This window comes from Chiloscyllium plagiosum, chromosome 18, assembly GCF_004010195.1.
Source record: "Chiloscyllium plagiosum isolate BGI_BamShark_2017 chromosome 18, ASM401019v2, whole genome shotgun sequence".
Taxonomy (NCBI): Eukaryota; Metazoa; Chordata; class Chondrichthyes; order Orectolobiformes; family Hemiscylliidae; genus Chiloscyllium; species Chiloscyllium plagiosum.
This window is the reverse complement of record NC_057727.1, coordinates 16,546,082-16,564,860: the sequence shown is the minus strand read 5'-3', so window position 1 is coordinate 16,564,860 and position 18,779 is coordinate 16,546,082. Positions and strand designations below refer to the sequence as shown.

At 43.3% G+C, this 18,779-nt stretch overlaps 1 protein-coding gene across 1 annotated transcript in view; it reads left to right on the top strand.

Annotated features, from left to right (window-relative positions):
- The window catches only part of plxnb1b (plexin b1b), a 261,149-nt gene that overhangs the window by 139,113 nt on the left and 103,257 nt on the right, over positions 1–18,779 (top strand). The window contains exons 3-4 of the mRNA XM_043707786.1: positions 11,040–12,168; positions 17,569–17,751. Of these exons, the coding sequence (XP_043563721.1) occupies positions 11,050–12,168; positions 17,569–17,751 (1,302 nt within the window). The 5' untranslated portion in view covers positions 11,040–11,049. The remainder of the gene's footprint in view (positions 1–11,039; positions 12,169–17,568; positions 17,752–18,779) is intronic.

Below are 18,779 nucleotides of genomic sequence, written 5' to 3'. Positions count from 1 at the left end.
TGGAAATAGTTTTTTGAAAATAAATAATCACATTAAATAACCATATTGTAAACCAAGTATCCAGTGGCCCGTTTGAAGTTATCTTCTCACTTAATCTATTGGTTCATTGCTTTCAGGAGCTGACCTGCCTGTGAATATGTTCACTGTGTAATGAAGTTTCTTTATAGTTTTAATATTTTTTGAGGAGTTGAATTTGAAATATTTTGGAAGTGTCTTATTTATTTCTTTTGTGAGGTCTTTTCATTGACTTTTTTTTAAAAACAAGGGTTCTTGGAAATCATCTGAATTTTCTGGTCTTGGTTGCCTGAACTCACTTCAGGATGAACCCCTGACTGTCGTCTTCTCTGCTTACCTTGCTGAACAGTGTTTGTAGGCTTGGAGACTTTGAAGGTAGTTTTTGAAAGCCTGCAATGAACAAGCTGCCTAGCTAATGTCTCCCTGTTGCTGAAGCTGTTCTGTGGTGAATTCAGTGTGAAACCTGATGGTTCTTCAGAAATAGTGACCGAAAGAATTTTTCAATATTGTAGTTCCTGAGCAAGCTATGTCCAGCAAGACCCCAGAGACAATCATGTGTAATGCAGTACATAACAGCAGATCAGCAGACTTTGGAATGTTGTTTTACTTTGGCCTTCAAGAATAACCACTCTTGGTCAGACTAAGTTTTTTTTAAAGTGAATCTCTACAGAGATATTTTCTCCCCCTTTACCTGAAGGTATGAATATGTGTGCTTTGACTTATTAGAGTGGATAACATTTCTGTTTTTCATATCCAATTGTTTGGTCTTGTCCAGTTGAATGGGTTTTCTTTTATGATAAATTGTCAATTTTGTGTTTATGACTGAAACTGGGTTGTTGGACAATTTCATTCTGAACCTAATCTGGAGAAAGATTACAGTTAACCATATCGGAACTGGGGCAAATTCAGGTTGTGACTCATGAGCAGTGTGACAAGAGAAAGTCAGTGTACTCCTTCCATCTGAGGCATCCCACATCCTGGCTCACTGCCCGTAGACAGAGAGAACGTAAACCTGCTCCCCACAACTTATTCTCAATAATATTCCTTCGTCCTTTGGGCAGAAGCCTTTACTTTCCATCTACTCGTGTAATCCTCTTCTGGCTGTACCTGATTCTGACCATTGGATGCCTGAATTTGTCAACGTTCCACTGTTCCATGCTGAAATTGCTTGCCCTGATAAATGCTGCATATATGATTCATCCACCCACAAAAAGTTTGTCCCAACTGTCCCCTGAATAATGAGTGGCCTAATACAGAGTGAGCCCCATCTGTGTGAGCTGGAGAATGTGTTTTTTGTAAATTCATTCACTGGTTGAAGGCATCGCTGGCTATGTCAGCGGGCAATTGAGAGCCAAACATGCTGCTGTGGGTCTGGAGTCACATGTAGGCCAAACCTGGTAAGAATGGCAGTTTCCTTCTTTGAAGGATATTAGGTTTCTCCTAACAATCGAACAATAGTTTTGTGGTCATCATTCGACTCAGTCCCACTCAGGGTTTTTTTTAATTGAACTAAATTCCATCTGCCATAGTAGGCTTCGAACCTGGGTCCCCAGAACATTACCTGGTCTCTGGATTAATTGTTCAGCGATAATACCACTAGATCATTGCCTCCCCTAACCAGGCTATAGTTGGTTGGGAAAAGCAATGATCCTGACACTGATGGACTGAGGGAGGGAGAAGTTCCAGCTTCTGATGCTCTGTTGCTGACATGTTTGCTTATGATGGGTCCTTTGAAAATCTGAGATATGTATAATAAAGATGCTCTTTAATCTGTACTGCTGCTTTCTCTCTTGGATTGGACCAATCACCTTGGTAACCACTTGAGTCGTCGCTGCTCTCTCACAGTTTGCCTGGCTACTAGGTTAGTGAAACCTTTAATTTGACTGAAAATGGTTTGAACTTGAGGCTGGGGAACACACAGGAGTGTGTCTTTCATGTACCATCAAGGAGTCTATTCATCAATGAAATATCTTCCAGAGAAAAATAAACAGTGTTTGCCAACAAATGGCTAACAGCGAGGTTTCATTGAATTACCACAATGCAGGTGCTGCACAAACATAGGATGTTAGATGACACTTGCACGCTGCCACTATTCAAGTCTGTGTTATCCTTTTGTTTGAAGGACTCAAAGTAAAAAAAAAACCTCAAGGCAAATGGTTTTAGAGAAAAGTTACCTTCTGTTACTGAAGCAGCTCTTTATAGTGGCTGATGGGTGGAGTAAGATATGAACAAACAAGATTTATTAGGTTACGTTAGGTTCATACAAGTCGGGACAGAAATAAATGGATCAAGCACTGAAATGCGTTTTGTTTTTGTTATTAGCATATTTACATCGTAGTAAATCTTCAATAAGTGATTTAACAGTATTCCCCTGGGGCCAGTCTGCTGTAGAGCTCTCCAAGAACTGCCAACAACTGTGCTGTTTCAACTCATTTATCCACAAACTGTTTACCAGTTGAGGTTTGTACCTTCTGTTCGGAGTAGTCACCAGATCTTCAGTTGGCATGGGAAAGTACAGGAAGGGTCTGAAATATTGTACCGTACAGGCAGGGACAAGTATTCTACAATAAGTATGGACAGTGCCTTTGGCGTGATTTAAAAAAAACACCCAAGGAATTTCACAGGAACACTGTCAAATAAAACTTGACGCAGAACCGCAGACTGAGATACTCCGATATCTGTGGTCAAAGCTTGGTCCAAGCGACAGGTTTTAAGGGTCAGCTTACAAGACAATAGAGAAGTGGAGAGGCTGAAGAATCAAAGAACCGAAGAGGTAGGGAAAGATTGGGAGAGGGAGTGAGTATATGAATCCGGACCTTTTGGAATCGCTTTTTTGACCCTTGATCCTACTCCATCATTTGATAGATCATGGTTTGTTGGATTGTAGATGTTTTCTTCTCAACCTTTAGAGATGTTCATCTAAATTGTGATCACTACTTTCCAGTGTACTCTTTATAGAACTTTGAATCCTTTTATCAAAGACCAAAGACTTTGAATATTTTTAAGGCAGATTTTAATGACCCCGCCTCTGCTGCTGCCTAGGAAAGAGAATTCCTCAGACTAACAATCCCTTGAGAGAGATAAATCTTCTGCATCGCCACCTAAAATTAAACACCACTCATTTTAAAATGTTCCCCTAGTTCTAGTCTCTCCCACAAGGGGAAACATCCTTTCAGCACCCATCCTGAAATGACTCCTCAGAATTTCTTTGTCAAAATAAGATCAACTTTTTAATCTTCCAGACCTCAATGGATCCAGCCTAAATCGTCCACTCTTTCTTTTGAAGAGACATCTCAGGAGTCTGTCGTCTTTGCACTTCCTTAAGAACTCCAGATACCATCTAATCATTTTAAAAAAAAACATTTTTGCAAAATATGCCTTGTCCATAAAGTGGTTAAAGGTACATTCCAAAATATTTCAAACTGGACTTTTATGGAAATTGCAATAAAATACAACTAGTTTCAGTTGAGCACATTGCATTCTTAGATGCTTTAATCAATTGCAGGAATGCAAGCTGATTAATTGTGACATTTATTATATCCATTCAGTGTCAAGCATTCAGTCCAATGAGTTCTGTACGTTACCAATCCCTTGTTACACAGTGGCTGTGACCAGTGTCCTGAGCAACTGTGTCAAAATCTCTTTACTTTTATATTCTATTTGCCTGGCAAGAAACAACATTGCATTTGCCTTCCTAATCATTAGTACTTGCATCCTAACATTTTGTAATTCATGTAACAGAACACCCAGATCACTCTGTCCCTAGGAGTTCTTCAATCTCTCTGCATTTAAGTAATAAGCTGCTTTTACACACTTAATGCTGAAGTGGACAAGTTCACACCTTCTCACTTTAAATTGCATTTTCCAAACTTTGCCCCTCAATTAACTATACCTCTACTTGAAAAGTCCTTATGCCTGCTACATTTTTGTACTTGCCACTGTCTCTCCTACAATTTTGCAAACACACATTTGGTCCCTTTATCCACTTTTTTTTTTACATTGATTGTAGATAATTGAGGCTCCATCACTGATCCCTATGGAGAGATGGCGATGTGAGTGCTTACATTGATCTCGTCATTAGAAGCACCCTGCCTTTAAGAGATGTCTGAACTTTGGGAAGGCTTGCTGTCTCTCAAAGGTAGCAGTCGTTCCATTTTTTTGCTCCTCAAGTTGGATTTTCATGTCATGGGTTTGTAAGTACACTGAGACTCCCATGGCATGCAGATGTGTGGTAGATCTGAAGGGAAAGTCCACCTGGGTGTGAGGCATTTTCTCCATGCCTTCTAGTTCCAAGCTCAGCCTGCACAGCCTGTGTGAACTTGTGTTTTCAAGGAGCTAGTTCTAAATTCTGTGTTACAGGACAGACCCTGGCTGAATTCTCTCAAATCTGTCTCTGTATTGCCATCTCTGTAATCTTCTTCAGCCCTGCAAAGCTCCAAGAATCCTTCACTCCTCCAATTCAAGAGTCATACAGCACAGAAACAGACCCTTTGGTCCAACCAGTCCATGCTGACCAAGTTCCCCAAACTAAATTAGTCCTTTTTGCCAGCATTTGGCCAATATCCCTCTAAACCTTTCCTATTCATGTATCTGTCCAAATGTCTTTTAAATGTTGTAACTTTACTCACATCTACTGCATCCTGTGGCAGTTCATTCCACCTAAGAACCACCTTTTATGTGGAAACGTTGCCCCTCAGGTCCTTTTTAAACGTTTCTCCTCTCACCTTAAAAATGTGCCCTCTTGTTTTGAATTTCCCCGCTGCAAGTAAAAGACCTTTGCGATTTACTGTATCTATGCCCCTCATGATTTTATAAACCGCCGTTAGATTATTCCTCAACCTCCTATCCTCCAGTGAAAAAGTCTCAGCCCATCCAGACACTCCTGAAATCCTCCAGTCCTGGAAGCATCCTTGTAATACTTTCTCCAATTTAATAGTCTTCTTTGTGTAGCCATCTCCTTTGGCTAGCCTCTACTGTACTGTAAAGTCTGAAATTCCCTTCTTCTCCTCCTCCCTCTCCACCTCTTTCCTCCCTTGAGATATTCCCTAAAATCTGCTCTCATTCCAGGATATTGCTCATCTGTCTCAATATCTTCCTGTGTGACTCACTGTCAGATTTTGTTTGATAACAGTGCTTTAGGACATTATTCTATGTTAAAGGCACAAAAAGCTGTTGAGATTTTCCAGACCTGCGTATTTAAATGGATGCTATTCTACCGCAGGGCCTGTGCATTTGCAAAGCATGACAAATTTAGAATAAACTCGTTGACTGTTTTTACTGAAACCCCTTCTGGTGGCTGCAAAGTGCACAACAAGTTGCAGGAAGTGTCTGTTTGGGTTGTAGCTGGCTGTGTCTGGGGAGTATGTGCCACAAGCAGCAACTGTAACAGGAGCACAGTGTTTCGTGAACTGTCATGATTGGCATCGGGACAGTGTGTTCCACCTCGATGTTTTAGTGCAGTCAGTGAATCTGGAGGACTCTCCATTTTATATTGATTCCCACAAAAAACAAAACCACTTGGCGTCGGTTTAAAGCAGCAGTGTAAGTGCAAGTCACAAATCCAAAAGGGTTTTCTTGTGAGATCAATTGCACAAGTCAAGAGAGAGGCAATTATGAACCTGATTATTGTTTCATTGCAGTCATTGCAGGTTCTGTTTTGGCTTACATGCCTCTTGCCATATTCTCCTGACTTTGGACTCGTGCTTTGAAGATGTTACAGGTCTTTCGGCTCTTTCTCTGTTGAAGATTTTCGTTTTGAGACCTGCTTGTTTTTTTGTGGTTCAGGAAGCTAATTAAGCTCTGCATTCCTTATTGTGCAGGATCAGGTTGGCCACATTGTGAATTAGTGAGTCATTCACAGCTGTCAGCCTTTGACCTTGCTGATCATCTGTAACTTAGCAACCTACTGACTTAGTCACTGTGATGTTGGAGCTATGGCAATGGAGGTGAGTATACTTGTTCATCAGTGATCTGCACTTTCTGACTGAGAATATAGTGTGGTCCCCTTGTTGCTGCCATATATCAGTTACACGTTGCAGTGTTTTAACAAAATTACATGTACTTCTGTGTGAAGTGCCTGACAAATTTTAAATTCTAGCACTGTTCATTGAAGGGATTTGGTCTAGCAATATACAATTGTTACTGAGTCTTAGCCATGGGTTACCTGTGATGGAAGCTAAATAACATCTATAGAGCTGCTGTCCATTGACCACCATCAGAGCTTCCTGCAGCTTTAGTTTTTAGCAAGGCAGCTTTCAAAATTCACAGATGCTGTTGTCCCTATCTTTTCTGACAGTGAGTGGTTAGCTGCAGAGAAACAAATTTATTAGATTTTATTAGATTCCCTACATGCCCTTCGGCCCAACAAGGCCACACTGACACACTGAAGAGTAACCCACCCAGACCCATTTCCCTCTGACTAATGCACCCATCACTATGGGCAATTTAGCAAGGCCAATTCACCTGCCCTGCACATCTTTGGATTGTGGGAGGCAACCAGAGCACCCGGAGGAAACCCACGCAGACACAGGATGAACGTGCAAACTCCACACAGCCAGTCACCCGAGGCTGGAATCGAACCTGGGTCCCTGCTGCTGAGAGGCAGCAGTGCTAACCACTGTGCCACCATGTGTCTTGTCCCACTGCGGAATGAAGGAATTAAAATGCGAAATGCAGTGGTAGCCATTATGGGCCAGGCTTCTCACTGTCGGAGACAAGCTTGTTGATTTTAAAAATGCGTTCATTCTTGGGATCTGGACATTGCTGGCAAGATCAGCTTTTGTTGTTGATCCAATATTTAATCTTAGCTGGGTTGTTTTCAAGGTCACTCCAGAAGGCAGTGGATCTTCCAGAGCAAAATGTTGCCCTCAACCAAATTTTGCAGACTGGCGTGTTCAGAGGTACGAGATTTCATGTTAACGGATGCACCAAAGTTAGGAGCAGCTCCATGGAGAGACACTGGGGAAAAAATGGTCCACCAAGGCACACCTTGGCTGTGCTCCTGAAAAGGAATGTACACTATGGATGTCATAGTGAGGCACCTCAGAGAGGTGTATCCGAATAAGTTTATTTCTCTCACACTTTCTCACATCTTTAACATGAAATGTTTTGCCCTTGACCTCTATGCTTGACATGAAATGTAAATTGTAAATATTCAGACACTCACATCAAGGCACCCAAGAGTGGAACATGGCATATGGAAATGAGTTGAATTTTGAGTTCTATAACTTCTAAGTGGAACATGGTTTGTAAAATGTACTTTACAAATTTGTGAATATTTTAATTTCGAATTGTCTTGAAAGAGGTTAAACGTTCTCAAATGGTCAGAGTTTAACCTTGCGTTTTCTGAATTATTTGTGAAGGCCTCTGGATTATTAGACCTTTCATGTAACCACTGTGTGATTGTATCTGTATGATGATCCCTTTTTTTTAATACAACATGGAGATTTTAGTCAGTATCTAACACAATCGCTTTCAGCTGAGTTTCTCCAGTAGTTGTAGTTATTTCTGTTACACTATAGGTGTTCCTACACCACACAGATTACACCGGTCATTCCCTCTCCGAGGACAATTAGATGTGATCAACAAGTGCTGAAATCACCACAATTATTCTCACATCCCACAAAGGAGTCAATTTGTCAAAAGGGGGAGAGCTCGAGTCTGCATTTGCTCACCTGTGACTGGCTCTTAATTTGACGTGCAAATCATTGTTATGCAAATTGGTTTAGAGTGAAATATTAAACTTTGCAGAATAATGTAAGAATCCTACAGCACTGTGTTGTGGAAGAGCTCTGGAGTCCTGGCCATTTTGTTTTCCTTAACCGACAGCATTAACGACCTGATCCTGCACAATAAGGAATGCAGAGCTTAATTAGCTTCCTGAACCACAAAGAACAAGCAGGTCTCAAAACGAAAATCCTCAACAGAGAAAGAGCCAAAAGCTCTGTAACCTGGGACATCTTCAAAGCATGAGTCCAAAGTCAGGAGAATATGGCAAGAGGCATGTTAGCCAAAACGTAACCTGCAATGAAACAGTAATCAGGTTCACAAGCCGTGATCACTTGCTGATCTGATGCTCTGACATTTGTGACATTCCAATTAGCTGCATCACCGCAATGAAGAATCACTAAAGTGCTGTTGGAGGTGTGGAGGTTGTGAAAAGCACCCTATAAATCTGATATAAATGTGCAATCTTTACTATTGTAGGAATAGGACAGGTAGGACAAACTGGTCTCCCACCTGTTGACTGCTCTCCATAGTATAGACCCATTGATGTTTCAAGGAACCAGCAACCAAATCCAAGTACTGCTGGTTTAGCGGAGCAGGTTTAGGTCACAAGTTTGTCATTGGCTGTGTATTTTCCCATCTAGTGCTCTAATTAGGAGCAGTTACAGGCAGCACGATGGCTCAGCGGTTAGCAGTGCTGCCTCTCAGCGCCAGGGACCCAGGTTTCATTCCATCCTTGGGTGACTGTGCAAACTCCACACAGATGTTCTCCCTGTGTCTGCCTGGAGTTTCCTCCAAGTGCACTGGTTTCCTCTAACAGACCAAAGATGCACAGTTTAGACTGTCTAACTTGCCTGTAGTGTCCAGGGATGGGAAGGCTCAGTGAATTAGCCACGGAACATTCAGGGTTACAAAGATTGCGGGGGGATTTGGTTGGTCTGGGTAGGATGCTCTTCAGAGGGTTTGAGACTCGATGGGCTGAATGGCCTGCTTCCGCACTGTAGGGATTCTGTAATTCTATGAAATCTGATAGTAGTGCATGTGAGAACTGGAACAAGTGGAGCTCTTCTTATTTTAGGGTAGCTGACTCTGGTTAGATGTGATCTGGAATGTTTCAGGAACTTCCTATTGTGATGATGCTACTCCTTTAACAAGGTTATTTTTTTTAGATGAGATTAGATTACTTAGTGTGGAAACAGGCCCTTCGGCCCTACAAGTCCACACCGACCCTCAGAAGAGCAACCCACTCAGACCTATTCCCCTACATTTACCCGTTCACCTCACACTGTGGGCAATTTAGCATGGCCAATTTACCTGACCTGCACATTTTTGGACTGTGGGAGGAAACTGGAGCACCTGGAAGAAACCCACGCAGACACGAGGAGAATGTGCAAACGCCACACAGACAGTTGCCTGAAGCGGGAAATGAACCCGGGTCTCTGGCGCTGAGGCATCAGTGCTAACCACTGTGCCACCATGCCGCCTTGGTTTTTTTGCCAGGACGTCGTAAAGACCCAGGCTCCCAAATGTCTGGGGTTGATCTACTTGAAGCTTTTTAGTTTTAAAAAAACTTGTACAATGAAAGGGGAGTGGCCAGTTCTCCCAGGTCAGCTTTTCTCTGGTTTGGTTTTAGCTGGCAGTCAGTTGTGAAACTGCTGGACCCAAAGAAGCAGGTCCATGTTGATTCTCTCTCTCTCTGCCATCTCACCTGTAAGACCCTGTGTTTGACTTTCCTTTTTGTGCCAAGGGGAGTTTATGGGGATGGTTGCAAGTATTTGGACCAGCATCATTAAATTGGGTAATCCATTGGGTTTTCGGATAGCTTATGTTATTTGGTATTCTGTTCTTTTTTGTGTTTCATTCGGTATTCTGTTTAAAACGAAGTGGTTGGGCCTGCTGCATCACTCCTGGAATATCTACTTCACACCTGCTTCAAGCAACGAACAAACTTAGGGTCTGGGCTACTTTCTTGAAATGTTTTGAGGAGTCTGGCCTGGTCTAAACACTATTCCCAACTGCCTTTCTCTTGTGCTTTCGCAAGTAATAAATGCAAGGGGTGGAGGATATTAAAACAAACGTCCAATTTTTTTGCTGATGTAATAAGTCTGCTTCTGAGCAGCTCTCTGTCACTGAAAATTAACTTGCAAATTCGTATACTTTTATTTTGAACTTACTTGCAAAAGTCACAGTTTCCTATTAGAAGGCATTGTTTCCGAATAACCATTCCTAGCAAGCTCCAGGGTAGAATCCCAGTGAGATGTTTCAGGCATGTACCTGCTGTTGTCTGCTCACACCTGAGAGCAACACCTGCCCACTCAGGACTCTTTCTTCTCTGTTGCTCACCATGTTGTTCAAGAGATGGATTTTTACTTCCTGGAGATGTCAGGAAAATGCTGGAGCCTTGACGATCCTTTTTTATGCAAAGGTCAGGGTAAGTTTCCTGTTCAATTCAAGTGTACAACTGTGGCTGATGGCAGGAGAATTGTAAGTTTCCGCTCGACTTGTCAATTATAAAAGGTCTATGTTGATAGCGAGTGCGTCTGATATAGAAGAAAGAGACATTCTTGGGTCAGTATAGAGTTAGCCTTAATTTTCGCACACCCTTCTTTATCCAGCTTGGGAATCATGCGAGCCCTCAGGGGATAGCATCAAAGCTAAATCCAGAGCATTGCTTCAACAACAATATTATGTACTTTAGTTTTAAGAGTTTTAAGCAAAAAAGAATTCTTGCAAGTCTCTGCACAACTGAAAGATAGGTAAGGGAGGAAGGACATTGAGAGGGGAACACCTGGTGGCACTTTTGGAGAAAGGAGGGTAGTGACATGGTGGAGATTGGATAATAGGCTCCAGAGAGGAAGATTGAGTGTGTCAGTGGCTCTGCCATGGAGATTGGAGGTGGATCTGTGAATGGATACTGCGATGATAAAAATACGTTTTTTTTCTGAATGATGAAAGAGCTGAAAGCATCTCACCTATGAAAAGGCATTATATTTGCCATTTCTGATATCACTTGCCTAATTGTTATTATAATAAGCGCAAAATGTCACCCTCCCTTTCTCACCCTTTTCAGTCTGTTCTGCCATTGAACCAATCATGGCTGATCTATATTTTGACTCTAATGTCCACCTTGATGCCTTGACTCTTGAAGTCTTTTCTTTGCAAGTCGCAGGTATTGTCAATCTCAGTTTAGAAATTTTTCAATTGAACCCCCAGTCTCAAGATCTTTGTCATTATGGAAGTAAAGAAGGTTCCAGATACCCACGGTTAATAAAGTAATCTTTTTTTCTGCTCTGTTACAGCACGTTGATCATGCGGTCTGGGAACGTCTTCCTTGCCATCGTTTTTCTAAGTATCTGCCGTGGGGATAAGTACAAATCCTTCAGCAGGTCGGATGTGAAGTTTGAGCACCTGACCATTGACCCAGAGACTGGCAACGTCTACATCGGGGCCGTGAACTTCCTGTTCCAGCTGACCTCGGAGCTGACCGACCTGGTAGTGCAGCCAACGGGGCCACAGAATGACAGCAAGGATTGCCTTCCGCCCGTCAACCCCAGCGACTGCCCGCACGCGAGGCTGACAGACAACCACAACAAGCTCCTCCTGACTAACCCCTACGGCGATGAGCTGATCACCTGCGGCAGCTTGTTTCAAGGAATCTGTGAGAAAAGGAGTTTGGGAAACATTAGCCGGGTCTTGTTCCGCCCGGAACGCCCGGTTGACACGCAGTACGTCGCTGCCAATGACCCCAACGTCACTACGGTAGGGTTGGTCGGCCTGTCCAAAGGCAAGACAGCCGTCCTGTTTGTAGGCCGTGGTTACACCAGCAAAGGTGCCGGTGGGATCCCTCCCATTACCACCCGCAATTTGGAGTTACAAAATCCACAGAGCCTGGAATCTCACCCCATTTTCTCCTACGAGGATACGGCAAAGTTAGCAGTAGCTGGAAGGCTCTCTGAGTACAACCACCATTTTGTCAAATCTTTTATTTACCAGTTTTCGGTGTATTTTCTGTTCTACCGGAGGGACCTCAAGTCCTCATCCAGAGAATACAAAACCTACGTGTCGCGGATCTGCTTGGGAGACATGCACTATTACTCGTACGTGGAGGTACCGCTTGTCTGTCAGACTGCTGAGAAGAACTACAATTTACTCCAGGCGGCCTATGTCAGCCGGCCGGGGAAGGGCTTAGCGGAGGGGACTCTCCAAACTAACGGGGAGGTCCTGTTCGCCACGTTCGCTGTTGGTCAGACAGCCACGGCAAAGGCAACGGAGGAGTCAGCACTTTGCATTTACACCATGAATCAGATTGATCAGATGATCAACCAGACCAGGGACCAGTGTTACACCAATTACGGGAAGGTGGGCGAGAAGGCTGAGGCAGCCTACATTGAGTATGAAGTCAAGTCCAGCTGCAGCGGATTAACTTCAGTGAGTCCTTTCATAATTCTAGACTTTATTGCTACTGTGAAACATTAAAGGGAGTCCTGCAGTAATCCCACCTGCTTAAAGGAAGGAGTTGCTGTTCCGCCCAGGCCAGCAAATCCACCCTTTGTAGCTTGACCTGTCACTTTAAGAAGGTTAAAAGTGTGTAAAAGAGGTTTTAAAAGAGGGAAAAATGCATGCCAGTCACTTCAGCATCCTTGGTCCGGGAAGCTTCAGAGCACCATACTGAAATGGCACTCTGCTTTTGCTGCAGTAGTTCTACAAAATAAATCTGTCAGACTCTAAATAGTGCAAGATTAAAAGCCACATTTAAATGTGCCCGACGGTGCAGCTGTACATAATTTAATATGTTTGACGCTTTGAGTGAGCGATGAAGGTGCAAGACGTTTTCAAGATGAAATTTAAAATGAGTTAAACATAGCTTTTGGAATGAAATTTTAGATTTATGAACTACTGCATTTCCCAGTTAGTTTGAGGAGAAGAATGGTTAAAAATGCAAAATGTTCCAAACGTTGCAGAAATTGCTTTCATTTGATTTGGATGTACAATGGCAATTCGACAGAAACAAGCTGTCGTTCTGTTGCTGAATATTCGCACACTTGTGATATTTCTGATCTCTACAGAGTTTCTATGTGTATAGCGGGCTGTATTCTATTCCATGCTCCTTGCTGTATCTTCTGGTTCCTTTCCTTGTTTCCTTGTCCCTGAGTCCACATCCAGACCTAACTAATCTCGCGCCTTGAGCACCAACAATAAACAGATTCTCATAATCGAACACGGAACGATTGAACACTGGATTCTGCAAAGTCCATGTGACCTGACAATATTCTGCAATGGTACTGAAGTCATGTGCCACAGAAATAGCTTCGCTTCCCCTTGCCCCCTCCACCACCAACAGCCAAGTTGTTTTTGAACATCTATCAAACTGCATCCACTGAGCAATATGGAAAAACACCCAGGCTGGTACACAAGAAAGAGGGTCAAATGCAAGCCTGGCCAGTTACTGCCCTATTGGTGTACTTTGAACATCAATATGTTGTGATGGGAAATCTACAGTGCTATTAAGTAGAACTAGCTGAACAATCACCTGTGAGTTTGGGTCTGCCCAGGGCCACCCAGCTGCTGACCTCATTACAGCCTTGGTTCAAACATGGACACAAAGCTGAATTCCAAGGGTGAGGTAAGGGTGACAGCCCTTGACATCTGGCTGAGTGTGGCATCAGGGAGCCCTGGCAATAATGCTGCTTGTGAAAGGGTGTTTGTGGATGTGGTGCCAATTGTGTTGGATTGTATCAGGCTTGTGGAGTGTTTGTTGGAGCTACATTTACCCAGGCAAGTACAGGAAGTATTCCATCCTACTCCTGAGTTCTGCCTTGTCGATGGTGGATAGGCTTTAGGGAGGCAGGATGTGAGTTACTTGTTGCGGGATTCCTTGCCTCTGACCTACTCCATATTTGTATTTCCATTGCAGTCCAGTTCAGTTTGTAGTCAATGATAGCACGCAGGATGTTGCAGAGGATTCAACAATGGGAATGTCATTGAATGTTGAGAGACAGCGTTTAGTTTCTCTTTTATTTGAGATACTAATTGCCTAGTGTGTACAGGTTTAAAGTTTTTCACCCTTCGATTCTTTGTGTTCAGTCACTTCTTTCATGACCTTCCCTCTATCTTAGGGTAAGATGTGAGGATGTTTGTTGCTGATTGCAAAATTCGTAACTCCTCAGGTATTAAAGCTGTCCCATCCAAAAGCAGCAAGACCTGGACAGTATCAGGCTTGGGCTGGCCAATGGCAAGCACCAGGTCCACGAGCATCCACTCCTTAGCAGCAAGTGTGTACCATCTGTACCTCAGAAATTCATTAAAGATCCTTAGGCAGCATTGTCAAACCCACAACCACTACTGTCTGGAAGGACAAGAGCAGCAGATACAGGGGAACACCAATGTCTGCAAATTCCACTCCACGACACTCACTGTCCTCCTCCCAGAGGTGATTATCTCTGCCATCTGAAATTTCTTTTACCATCTTTTCTCACAATCTGAATAACTGGGCGTATTTTCTATGTTAGTCAAAGTTTTTTTTTCCTCATCCCTTCGTAAGGTTAAGGCACTCTGTCCCATCTCCCTGGTGGTTGGGAATTGCCAGTGGCCATGAGGTTATCAGGAGCTCCACTAAATTGTCACCCAATTGGATCGGCCAAATGCCTGATTCAGCTGTGGATTATTGTCACCGACATTGTCCCCATTGGTTAGCCACTCTGGCCAGAAGACCAAAATGGAGCTCTTTCGAAAACTTAAGAAGGTAAGTGTATTTATGTAGCGTTCGTCTTCACCCCCAAATCTTCAAACAGCCAGTGAAGAACTTCAGAAGTGTACTGATTGCTGTCACTAAACAAAGGTTAAGACCAAGGAAAGCATTAAAGTTATACGAATCTGAGATTGGTGGTTCTAAACTTGCTTAGATGTTGACTGATGATCAAATGCATTCTTCAAGTGAAACACGTAAGGTGGCATTTGCATTCTGCCTTGCCCCCAGAGTGTATGGCTGGGTGTGGGAAGTAGAGAAGGGGCAGTAAGGAATGGGGAGTGGCCAACGTGATAGCTATTCTCCACTCGTCCTAACCCCCAATGCCCCCTTTCTTTCCCAGTCCACTCCCACGTTAGCCAAGCCCTGACACTGGTGGAAGTATTAGTTCATTTGTCGATAAAGTATGGCGCTGGAAAAAACACAGCAGGTCAGGCAGTATCTGAGGAGCAGGAGAGTCAACCTTTCAGGAATGTGCAAGGATCCTGCCCGAAACATCGACTGTTGCTCCTCAGATGCTACCTGACCTGCTGTGCTTTCTCTAGCACCACACTTTATCAACTTTGACTTCTCCAGCGTCTGCAGTCCTCACTGTCTCTGTTAATTAATTTCTCACGGTAGTTCCATTCTCTCTCCCAGAAGGCCATCAATGCAGAAGCCCACAAAGTCTTTAAACCCGTAAATGCAACACCAGCAAGGGAGTAAATTTCCCAAAGTTTGTACACAGAGGTTACTGCGGTGCAGCAGATTTTGAGGAACTTTCATTCCGTAGTTTCAAGGGCATTTCCTTCTCAATCCAATGTCAGGTGCCCATTGGCCCCTAGAATGGTATCATATAGTTTTGTGGCTGGTCCTCTGAGCTGGAAGATGACAGATGAATTATAGGTAATTACAGCATTATAATGACCAATTGGTCCTTACAGGAGGGTTGGTCAGGACAAGATACAAATTGACTGATTACTTGTGTGTGTGAGAGGGCATAGCCTTAGAGTAAAGGGAAGACTTTTTGGAATGGAGATAAGGAGAAACCTCTTCAGTCAGAGAGTGGGGAATTTGTGGAATTCATTGCCACAGAAGGCTGAAGAAGCCAGGTCATTGAGTATATTTAAGACAGAGGTCGATAGGTTCTTGATTGTCAAGGGGATCAAGGATTACAGGAAGAAAGTGGGAGAATGGGGTTGAGAAACTTATCAACCATGCTTGAATGGCGGAGCAGACTCAATGGGCTGAATGGCCTAAATTCTGCTCCTGTGTCTAATGGTCTTATGATCACATTGCTGCATTGGCACCAATTTAGTGTAGAGAATGTGAGTATACCGTTTCTTTCCTTATCAACATGTTGTTACACACCTCTGGAGCAGGTGGGACTTGAACTGAGGTTTCTTAGTCCTGTGTATGGATGTTGACTTACCTATAAAGAGATGTGGGCCCAATTTAAGATAGACTAGGAGGTTAAATGAGTCCTGCTACAATGGTTTTGTCAGTGACATTCATCGCACTAAGGATATTAAATTGAACCTAACAAATTGGATTATAAGCCAGCACTATTTGAAATTGTTATAATGAGTAGGTACGATGTCTGCTGCATTCAGATTGCTAGAGTAATAGAAAGCAAGACAGGGTTTGTGGTGTTACTCCTTCGAGGCTGATGGTGGTTCTGCTGGAGAGAGGGAGTGAATGTATGAATAGCAATGTGAAGAGACTGGCTCGGACAGTCATTAGCCCAGCTTGACAAGGACGGTTCTGATATTGACATCCCTACAATGTGAATCACTTTTCTTCAGCAGTAGAACAAATGAGCCATTCCCTACAATTGCTCTGCTTCACCTTCCTTCCCTTGCTTTTATCTAATCCAGATCTCTTGGCATCTTTCTGCCTTGTGGATGCTTGTCTGAATTGCTGACCAGACTCCCCAATAAATTAGTTAATGGAGCAGGGGAGCCTTTTTGCTTTGTCTTGTCATGCACAGCGGGGGACAGAGCTTTATCTAATTACCTGGCTTGTGGCAGTATTTAGTTCCTGTTCCACTGAAGCAGGGAGTTGGCAACTTGAGTGCCTTTAGTGACCTGTCTCTCACCTGGGATCATTTTCCTTGGCTCACAAGTCAACAATGAATGAGGAATGCTTGACTGCAGCATTAAGCAACCCATTAGACCCAGCATAAGTAAATATTTCCAGAAAGTATAAAGAGAAAAGGAATGGACCAAAGAAATTGGCATCAGATCAAAGGAGCAGATGGAAAAAAGGACTGGACTGTTTTTCTTTTAACTAAAAGGATAAGAGAGGCTTTATGTTAGGAATTTTAAAAATGGTGAATGGTTGAATGTTTGCTTAAACTGATGCCCATTTATTTATTTACACATACAGTGTCTGTGCTGATGCAATTTGGCCCCAGCTCAGGGTAGATAGTAAAACCATGTAATTAAAGCAGCCCAAGGTTTCCATGTTCTGACAGCCTCCTGTAATTGTTAGCACTGCCGACAGCTGAGTATATCTCCTAGTAGATGGGATTTGGCCTGAAATCAGCCATGCTCTTAAATTGGTAAGCGCAGAAATGCACAAAGTAGTTGGCACACTTTAACATATGCTCAATAGCACTGCTGTAATTGACGCCTGTAGTGATCAAAAATTGTTTCCTCAATAGAGGTGGACCTGACACTGTGGAAATTGTATGATAAAACTACCAACAGCGTCATGCATCTGTACCTCATTGTAGGAAGTGATGGATTGTGAAACTCTTTACAAGCCATGATGCTGGTGTTGGACTGGACAGGAACAAAGTCAGAAGTCAGATGATGCTGAGTTATAGTTGATATCACAAGCTTTGAGAGCACTGTCCCTTCATCGGGTGATGAAGGAGCAGCATTCCGAAAGTTTGTGTTTTCAAATAAACCTGATGGACTGTAACCTGGTGTTGTGTGGCACCTGACTCTTTATAAGTCAGCAGCGTGCTCTTAAACGTTGCTGTAAAGCAATTTATGTTTAACTTTTTGACTTGTCATTTTACTTATTGGTTCAGCCATAAATAATCCGTGTTTTTTTTTGTCCTCTTTTTCTCTCCCCGCCCTCTGGTTTTACCATAGGACACTCTTAATGCATACCCGTGTGGTTATGACCACACCCCCAGCCCAATGGCCAGCCGCATTCCGATAGAGGCAGCTCTGGTACTGAAGGTTGCGCAGGGACACCTGGTGGCAGTGGCAGTGACTGTGGAAATGGAGCACACCATCGTCTTCTTGGGAGATGCCAAGGGCCGTTTGCACAAGGTAAGAGTAGGAGCGTTATTTCATGTCAGATGAAACCATCTGCTGGCAGGCGAGAAAGATTTGGCCATCTTATTTTGTGCCATCACAAAGAAATCTAAAGCATTTTAGCATGGAGGTGCAGCTGTTGTCTGGAAGGGCTGTCTCGTTGTTTAAAAAAAGAAAATAGTCGCTTTTTTGTAATTGCACTTTTCAATGTCCACAGCATCGTCCCCAAAATCCTTCACTGCTGACATTCATTCACTATTCTAGGTGAAAATTTCCCACAACCCTCAGTTCTGCCTATTAGACTGCAGCTGGGGAGGAACATTAGTGAAAATGATCCCTCCATGGTTTAACTACGGGGGGGCTTACCAGACGCAATCCTGTCCTGCTTTGTCTTTAAGGGCTCACTGAACCCTGACTGATTTTTAGCTGGTGTTTTAGGTCATAAAGCTGCCGCTCTCCTTAGGACAGAGTGTATCAAACTCGTCCTAGGCCAGAAAAGTGGCTCATTCAACTCAAATAAGGGTTAAAATTATGCAAGCGTTGGCAACAATATTCCAAATCTTCTGCGATACAGTGGTGACACGAGAGGACAGGAGAATTGCAAATGTTATATCTTATTCCCTAAAGACCTTGGAAAGTACATTCCAGTCAGTTGAACTTGGTTGTGCAAAAGCTTTCAGAAATAATGATCTGGGACAAAGTGAACCAGATTTGGCCTCACTGAGGAAGGCCAGCAGACACCAGTTCTAATATCAAGTACTTTAGGGATAGTTTCCTAGAGCAATATATCATGGAGGAGAAAGTGAGGACTGCAGATGCTGGAGATCAGAGCTGAAAATGTGTTGCTGGGAAAGCGCAGCAAGTCAGGCAGCATCCAAGGAGCAGGAAAATCGACGTTTCGGGCATGAGCCCTTCTTCAGGAATGAGGAAGGTGTGTCCAGCAGGCTAAGATAAAAGGTAGGGAGGAGGAACTTGGGGGAGGGGCATTGGAAACGTGATAGGTGGAAGGAGGTAAAGGTGAGGGTGATAGGCCGGAGTGGGGG